This window comes from Muscardinus avellanarius (genome assembly GCF_963383645.1).
Source record: "Muscardinus avellanarius genome assembly, chromosome: 21".
NCBI classification, from domain to species: domain Eukaryota; kingdom Metazoa; phylum Chordata; class Mammalia; order Rodentia; family Gliridae; genus Muscardinus; species Muscardinus avellanarius.
In genome coordinates this window covers 14,478,522-14,487,465 of record NC_137807.1, presented here as the reverse complement: position 1 = coordinate 14,487,465, position 8,944 = coordinate 14,478,522, and the positions used below count along the sequence as shown (strand labels likewise).

The window sequence follows — 8,944 nt, the reverse complement described above, 5'->3', positions numbered from 1 at the left end:
ACTGTGGCCCACAGTCTGAAACATGTGCGTCTTCTGGGAACTTGGAAGAGATGCAAGTTTATGGAGCCCGTCCCAGATCGGAGGCAGAATCGCCGAGGTGGCCTCAGATTGCGGCTTACGAAATCTTCTAGGTGATGACGATGACGATGGTTTTATACTAGGGACTGAACTCAAGGGTGTTCTACCTCTGAGCTATACCCACAGCCCTTTTTATCTTTAACTTGTGTGTGTGTGGGGGGGGGGTACTGGGGATCGAACCCAAGGGAATTCTATCTCCAAGCTACATCCCCAGCCCTATTTTATTTTTTATAAATAGGGGTCTCGCTAAGTTGCAGGAGAGCTCATAAGGTTGCTGAGGCTGGCCGAGAACCAGCCATCCTCCTGTCTCTACCTCCTAAGTATTGGGATTACATGTATGCATCTTTTTTTTTTTTTTTTTTTTTCAGTACTGGGGATGGGACCCAGAGGCATTCTACCTCCAAGCTACATCCCCAGCCCTATTTTTTATTCTTTATTTTGAAACAGGGTCTCACTGAGTTGCAAAGGGCCTCACTAAGTAGTAGCTGAGGCTGTCTGCAAACTGCGATCCTCCTGTCTCAGCCTCCCAAATACTGGGATTACAAGTGTGCACCATCTTGATAAACTTCTGGGACTGATCTGGAATCTGCAATCCTCCTGTCTCAGTTTCCCAAGTAATGTGATTACAGGTGTGTGCTACCACATCCGGCTCTCCAGGAGACTCACGCACTCGCTACAGTAGAGAACCAACAGCTTGGAGTGCACCTGCTACCACAAGGACCTTCCCAAGTACGTGCCAAGCCTGCCAAAGCCACAGACTTCTTCAGACTCCTTAGCCCTTCATATGTAGAAATTAATTACAGTGATTACAGTCATTCTAGTCCATGTTGGCACACTGCACAGTTCCACTGCAGTCTGTGAATGGCAGTCCCTAGAATTATGCAAGGCGATGTCCCAACAGTACTTACTCTGTACTGGCCCCATCCTTTATTATCCCCATGTTACCTAGAAAGAAACTGAAGTTTAAAAATGGGACGTGGCCGGGCGTGGTGGCACACGCTTGTAATGCCAGCATTCGGGAGGCCGATACAGGAGGATCACGGTTCACAGCCAGCCTTAGCTACTTAGTGAGGTCCTCCATAATTCAATGAGACCCTGTTTCAAAATAAAGAATTAAAAATAGGCCTGGAGGTGTAGCTATTAGGTAGAATGCCCCTGGGTTCAATCCCCAGTATAGAAGGGGGAGGGGGGAGAAGAAACGTGACTGGCCCAAAGACATAGCAATTAAACCCCATGTCTAAGCCAGGCGTGGTGGCACACACTTGTAATCCCAATCCTTAGGAGGCTGAGACAGGAGAATCACAGGTTCAAGACCAGCCTCAGCAATATAATGAAACCCTCAGCAACTGAGCAAAATCTTGTATCAAAATAAAAATAGATGCCGGGCTTGGTGGCGCGCACTTGTAATCCCAGCATTTGGGAGGCTGAGAGTGGAGGATCGCGGTTCGCAGACAGCCTCAGCTACTTAGTGAGGCCCTCTTGCAACTCAGTGAGACCCTGTTTCAAAATAAAGAATTAAAAATTGGGCAGGGAGTGTAGCTCGGAGGTCAGATGCCTCTGGGTTCCATCCCCAGACCCGCAATAAATAAATAAATAAATAAAATAAAATAAAAATATCCGGGCGTGGTGGCGCATGCTTGTAATCCCCGCGCTTGGGAGGCTGAGACAGGAGGATCATGCAGGTTTGAAGCCAGCCTCAGCTACTTAGTGAGGCTCTCAGAAACTTAGTGAGACCCTGTTTCCAAATAAAATATAAAATGGGTCTGGGAGTATAGCCCGGAGGTAGAAAGCCTCTGGGTTCTACCTCCAGTACCACCAAAATATAAGTAAATAAATAAATAAATAAATAAATAAATAAATAAATAAAAATAGAGGGCTGACGGTATAGCTCAGAGGTAGAATGATCCTAGATTAGATTCCCAGTACAAAAGAAAAAAAAAAAGCAGTGCCTAACCACAGTACATCCTGCTTTCTTTCCATCACAGTGAAGAGGCGGCTGTTTCAGTGTCTGTCTCTTCACACACACTAGGATTTCCTTCAGGGCAAAACCTTTGTCATCGTTTCCTCAGGAAAGCTTTCCTGACCTCCCAGAGCAGACCGGCCAGGTCTCCTGATTATACCCTGCTGCCGGTCCCTGTGCTTCTCCTCTGCAGCGGCGTTATCATTTGTGATCATATATAAATGTGCTTATGTCATGTCTGTTTCCCTGGCCACTATGAAAGATCCAGGAAGTCAGGAAGTAGGGCAGACCCTGCTAGATGCGTTCAGGGTAGTCATCCTTCCCTTTCAGACCCTGGTTTTGTTTGGGCAGCTGCAAATCCGGCTAAATAACTGCATTCCTCAGACTGTTAGTAAGAGGCAGCAGGTTTTGGCCTCTGCAGTGAGAATGGAAGGTGCTGGGTTTAAAATCGTTACTCAATCCATGCAGGCTGCATGCAAGAAAGTGCAGCCAGTCCTGGGTATGCATGTGGTTCTCAGAGACGTGCATCCTTTAACCAGGCCCGAGAAGCAAAGACCACCCCTGCTGTCTTTCTCTTGGAAATATTTTTATTGGTTCTGAGATCACAGGGCTGAGGCGAGCTGGGACGGGCATAGAGCTAAGAAGGGCAGCGAGAGACTTTGCCCCTGGGCAGACATGCTGTGTGGGGTCTGCTGGCGGGTCCCTGGCCCACCCAGCCAGCAGTGGCTGGGTGCATGGCACGTGGCGCCTGGCATGACCTCTGCGGGCTTGGCACTGTGGCCTCGTCAGCGGGCGCCCCCCTTTCCAGTTGCAGGAGTTGTCTTTCACAGTGCGGAGGGGTGGGGGTCCGGGGTGGGCACCTCCCCGGGGTGCAGGCAGGCCCCGTCCGCCAGTACATCCTGGGCTCTCAGCGGCTGCGGCGGCGGCAGGGAGGCCAGCTCTGGCTCCTCTTCTCCCCTCCCCGCCTGTGGGAGCTTGGCAGTCCTGGAGGGGCCCTTGAGGCCTCAGCGGGACATCATCCGGACAAACTCTGCCAGGGAGGCAGCGGCAGTGAGCGCCCAGCCAGGACGCTGCCCCAAACTGTCCCCATCGCCGCTGGCCCGACTCGGTGCTGCTCCCCCACACCCACTCTGCCCCCTCCACCCATCTTCTGCACAGCAGCTAAGGTCAGCTTCTAATCTGCACACGTGGTCTCTGCTTAAACCTCCATGGCACTCCACTGATGATGTCCAGCGTCCGGGCAGGGCCTCGGGGCCTCCCTGACCTGGCCTGGCTCAGCTCCAGTGAGCCAACTCCATGTCTCCCTCGTCAACACCCCCAGCTCCAGCCGCACAGACCTCACTGTCAGAATGCAGATGGCTTGGGCTTGACACTGCATGCTTGGGCCTCTCTCTCCCTCTCCCTCTCTCTCTCTCCATCTCTCTATCTCTCTCCCTCTCCCTCTCCCTCTCTCCCTCTCCCTCTCCCTCTCCCTCTCCCTCTCCCTCTCCCTCTCCCTCTCCCTCTCCCTCTCCCTCTCCTTCTCCCTTCCTGATGTAGGTAAGTTACTAGGGACTGAGCCTAGGGGCATTCTACCTCTGAAGTACACCCCAGCCTTTTTTATTTTTTATTTTGGAACAGGGTCTCACTACGTTGCTGAGGATGGCCTCAAACCTGTGATCCTGTCTCAGCCTCCTAAGTACTGGGATTACAAGCCTATGCCACCATACCTGGCTATCAATTCCTTTTTCCTTCCTTTCTTTCTTTCTTTCTTTCTTTCTTTCTCTCTTTCTTTCTATTTTTTTAGTACTGGGGCATTCTACCTCTGAGCTATACCCCCAGCCCTATTTTTATTCTTTTTTTTTTTTTTTTTTTTGGTGGTACTGGGGGTGGAACCCAGAGGCTTTCTACCTCCAGGCTATACTCCCAGACCTTTTTTTTTATAGTTTATTTGGAAACAGGGTCTCACTAAGTTGCTGAGAGCCTCACTAAGTAGCTGAGGCTGGCTTCGAACCCTTGTGATCCTCCTGTCTCAGCCTCCCAAGCGCAGGGATTACAAGCGTGCACCACCACGCTGGGCTTTATTCTTTATTTTGAAACAAGGTCTCACTAAGTTGCAGAGGGCCTCACTAAGTAGCTGAGGCTGTTGATTCCTTTTTAAGAACTTTTACTGAACATTAGCTATGTCCGGTGCTTAGTTACATAGGAAATACAGAGATAAAGAAAGGAGCAGGGCATGATGATGCATACAGAGATAAAGAAAGGAGCAGGGCATGATGATGCATGCGCACGCTTGTAATCCCGGGACTTGGAGGCTGACATAGGAGGATGGCAGGCTTGAGGACATCAATTTAGCAAGACCCTGTTTCAAAATAAAAATAAATAAATAAATAAATAAATAAGTAAATAGGTCTGGGGACATAGCTCAGAGGTAGAAAAAAATACCCCTGGATTCAATTCCTAGCACCACAAAACAAACAAACAAACAAACAAATAAATAAGAAAAGAAAGAGCCAGTGTGGTGGTGAAAAATTTATAATCCCAGTACTTGGGAGATAGGAGGAATGCAAATTTTAAACCAGCCTCAGCAAGTTAGTAAAACCCTATTTAAAAAAAAAAAAAGCTGGGTGTGGTGGCGCACCCTTGTAATCACAGCATTGAGAGGCTTAGACTGGAGGATCGTGGTTCACAGCCACCCTCAGCTACTTAGTGAGGCCCTTGGCAACTTAGTGAGACCCTGTTTCAAAATACAGAATAAAAAATAGGGCAGGGGGTGTAGCTCGGAGGTCGAATGCCCCTGGGTTCCATCCCCAGTACCCAAAAAAAAAAAAAAAAAAAAAAAAAAAAAATCAAGCTGCGCGTGATAGTGCACACTTGTAATGCCAGTACTTGGGAGGCTGAGACAGGAGGATCACACAGGTTCGAAGCCAGCCTCAGCTACTTGGTGAGTCTCTCAGCAACTTAGTGAGACCCTGTTTCCAAATAAAGTATAAAATGGGTCTGGGCGTGTAGTAGCCCAGAGGTAGAAAGTCCCTGAGTTTCATTCCAAGTAACACACACACACACACACACACACACACACACACACACACACAAAATATATCAGGTTGGGATGTAGTTGGAGGTAGACTGTCCCTGGGTTCAATCCCCAATACTAAAAAAAGAAAGAAAAAGTACGAGCAAACAGAGAGCTGTGGCTGATTATGCGAATACTTAGGTGATGCATGGGTGGGCGTATGGAGAGAGCCAGCAGGTGCGTGATGGGGAGATAAGAGCACAGATCAAGTCGGTGCAGATGGCTATTTAGGGACGCAAGGCTAAAGAGGCATCCAGACAGACGGACAGATTAGAGACGGACCAACAGAAACAGAAGTGGAAGGATGAGCCGGGCGTGGTGGCGCACGCTTGTGATCCCAGTGCTTGGGAGGCTGAGACAGAGGATTGCAGGTTTCCGGCCAGCCTCAGCTACTTAGTGAGGCCCTCTGCAACTCAGTGAGACCCTGTTTCACAATAAAGAACAAAAAAAAAAAAATACGCTGGGGGTGTAGCTCGGAGGTAGAATGTCCCCAATACCGAACAAAATAATAAAAAAAAAAAATAGAAAGATGAACGAATGGATGGGTAGGTGAACAGAGGCGTGGCTAGATGGACAGCGAAGGGACGGGGTGGAGGGCTGCAGGAGCAGGGGCGTGAGCATGAAGGGCAGAGCTGTGTTCCCTTGGAAACCGGAGTGGCGCCAGGCGTGGGCTATGGGTGGCCCTGCTGGCGGCTTCCTCACTCTCGGCCCCGCCTACCTTCGAAGTCCACTCGTCCGTCTCCATTGAGGTCCACGTCTCGGATAATCTCCTCTATGTCTCTGTGTCCCACCTGATGACCCAGGAGCTTCCTCATCGCCTCTCGCAGCTCACTCGTGCTTATCTCCCCATCCCCGTTGGTGTCGAACTTGAGGCAGGAAGGAGAGCAGGTGGCAGCAGCCCAGGGAGGAGCAGAAGCACGGCCCAAAGCCGGGCTCCTTCTTCAGGCCGGCTGTCCTGCGTTCCCTAGAGACACTTCCCGTCCAGGCCTCTTCTGGAGCTGCCCTCCTGGGATCGGGTGCCCCCGGCCCCCCCACCCTGCCATCTGTGCCTGTCACTCACCTCTCGAAAGGCGTCTCGTAGTTCCTTCACCCCGATCATATCTGCCGTCTCCGCCAGGAGTTTAGGACCCATGAGCTCCACAAAGTCATCAAAATCCACGTGGCCACCCACTGGAGCAAGAGGAAAGGCTAGGCCACCCGCAGCCACCTGCTCCCCTTCTCCAAGAGGCAGCCCAGTGGCGCGCCTGCCCTCCTCCATCTGCCCAGCTCCAGCAAAGGCCAAATGGGGACAGAGGTGACCACAGACAGGTGGCTCAGGCCTGGGCGTGGTGGCACACACCCGTAATCCTAGTTCTTGGGAGGCTAAGACAGGAGGATCACAGGTTCAAGGACAGCCTCAGAAACTTAGACTCTCAGCAACCTAGTGAGACCCTGTTCCAAAATAAAAAATAAAAAGGGCTGGAGGTGTAGCTCAGAGATAGACTGCCCCTGGGTTCAATCCCCAGTACACCACAAAAAAAAAAAAAAAGAACAGCTCAGGAGAGTGGCCAGGGTTTGAGTCAGGGAGCAATCAGGAAGTAGGTAGAGGTAGATATGGACAGGGGAGCCGGGCGTGGTGGCCCACATTTGTAATCCCAGCATTTGGGAGGCTGAAACAGGAGGGTAATGGTTCGCTGACAGCCTCAGCTACTTAGTGAGGCCCTTTACAACTCAGTGAGATCCTGTTTTTAAAATAAAGAATAAAAAAATTGGGCTGGGGGTGTAGCTTGTAGGTAGAATACCCCGGCGTTCCATCTCCAGTGCCACAAAATAAATAAATACATGAAATAAAATAGATATGAGCCGGGCGTGGTGGCGCACGCTTGTAATCCCAGCATTTGGGAGGCTGAGACCAGAGGATCGTGGTTCACGGTCAGCCTCGGCTACTACTTAGTGAGGCCCTCGGCAATTCAGTGAGGCCCGGTTTCGAAATGAAGAATAAAAAATAGGGCAGGGGATGTAAGTTGGAGGTCGAATGTCCCTGGGTTCCATCCCCAGACCCACCAATAAAATAAAATAAAATAAAATAAAATAAAATAAATATGGACAGGGGAAGGAAGTCTTAAGCTGCAGAGCCAGGCGAAGAACTTCAGAGATGGAGCGCTTGATACGCACCCCTGGAAAGGCGGAGAGGAAGCTCTGGGGACCTGGGCACATGTCCCAAGCCTATCCTTGTGGGAACGCACTCAACTTCCAAGTGGCTCTCTCAGTAGACAGGACTGGAGCCCTGACACCCACTGCCTGCTCACAGCAGCTTCAACAGTGACTGATGGGGACAGAGGGGAAAAGCCCAGCTGGAGCGGCAGCAGCTGCTGGGCTAACTTTGAGGTGGGCATCTTGCGTGGAATCTGAACTCCCAGCATCCCCTTCCCTCCCCTCCCTCGCTTCCCTGCTCCCTACCTACATTTTCCTTCCCCTACCACCCAGATCCCTGTCTCAAGAGAACCCAGATCAAGACAGAAGAACAAGGCCTCCCAGTGCTAGTGCCTTACTGCCAGTGGGACCGGGCTATTTACATAGCATTCCCTAATTGACTTCCTGGCCCTCATTTTACAGGTGAGAAAACTGAGGCTCAAAGAGGGTAAGAGGCCGGGCGTGGTGGCGCACGCTTGTAATCCCTGCGCTTGGAAGGCGGAGACAGGAGGATCGCGCTGGTTTGGAGCCAGCCTTGCTGGCTTAGGAGACCCTGTTTCCAAATTTAAAAAATATATAAAATAGGTCTGGGAGTGTAGCCCGGAGGCAGAAGGGCTTCCAGGAAACCCAGTAACACCAAAAAAAAAAAAAAAAAAAAAAAGAGGGTAAGAGGTCTGCCAGGCCACAGGGCTGGAAGAGGTGGCTGCAGGATCAGAACCGGCCTGTGTGAGGACAGGGAGGAGGTGCCCTGCAGAGGGACTCACAGTTCATGTTGATCTGCTGGGACAGCTCGATAAGCTCCATCTCGGTGGGCATGTAGCCCATGGTGCGCATGCAGTTGCCCAGGTCCCGGCAGTTAATGTAGCCGTCCTTGTCCTTGTCAAATTCTCTGAAGGCCTCTCGGAGCTCTGGGGAAGGCAGATGTGGCTGGGGGTAGGACATGCACTCTGGAGGCAAGGGCAAGCCAGGGCCCGCCAGCTCCAAGAGATGGACCCTGGAGTCCCCAAGACTCTGGGACCCTGCGCTCGCCTCAGGATTTCTCCTCTGATGGCTGCTTCACACTAGGCCCTGTTCCCATGAGGCCAAGGTACCCTGCCTTTTTTCCCACCAACCCCTTCCCACACCTTCCTGGAGGGCTGAGCAGCCGATTTCCCCAAGGCCCAAGTTTTACCTTCAATCTCCTCTGGCCGCAGCGATCTGTCCTGAAACAAGAGAACATGTCCTATTAGCAGCAGTGAGGGGCCAGGATGTCACAAAATGCCCATCTCCTTGGCATTTTTTCCAAGGGGCAGCAAGCACTGGGTGGGAGGTGATGGAGATAGAACACAGGTGTGTCTGGACCATGTCCTTGAAGGAAAAGTTGCAGCTCCATGGGGACCATAGGCCCAGACGCCCTGGCCCTTCTCTGGGGATGTGCAAGGACCCAACAGCCCCCTGAGCCTGGGCGCCGGAGCCTCTGCCTCCCCAGATCCTTATTCCAAACACAAGCCTGGGTCAGGGACAAAGCTGGTCCAGAGGCAAGAACCTGTGAATAAAACAGGACCAGGGAGGTGACCACAGAGAGAAGAGATCATCACCCAGTGACACCTGGAGGAGCCGAGGAGCAGAAGCCTGCAGGAGGTGAGAGAAGAGGGCTGCGGTGGGACAGAAAGCAGGGACTACAGGGGCAGCCCCAAGGA

General features: G+C 51.5%; 1 protein-coding gene across 4 annotated transcripts in view; it reads right to left on the bottom strand.

Moving 5' to 3' along the window:
- Positions 1 to 3,042: 3,042 nt before the first annotated feature.
- Positions 3,043 to 8,944, bottom strand: part of CABP1 (calcium binding protein 1) — a gene marked incomplete at both ends in the record, with an annotated part of 33,390 nt that continues 27,488 nt past the window's right edge. For all 4 annotated transcript variants that reach the window (XM_080717459.1, XM_080717460.1, XM_080717461.1 and 1 more), the window contains 5 exons: positions 3,043 to 3,068; positions 5,812 to 5,959; positions 6,154 to 6,263; positions 8,030 to 8,173; positions 8,437 to 8,467. In XM_080717459.1, the coding sequence (XP_080573585.1) occupies positions 3,043 to 3,068; positions 5,812 to 5,959; positions 6,154 to 6,263; positions 8,030 to 8,173; positions 8,437 to 8,467 (459 nt within the window). The remainder of the gene's footprint in view (positions 3,069 to 5,811; positions 5,960 to 6,153; positions 6,264 to 8,029; positions 8,174 to 8,436; positions 8,468 to 8,944) is intronic.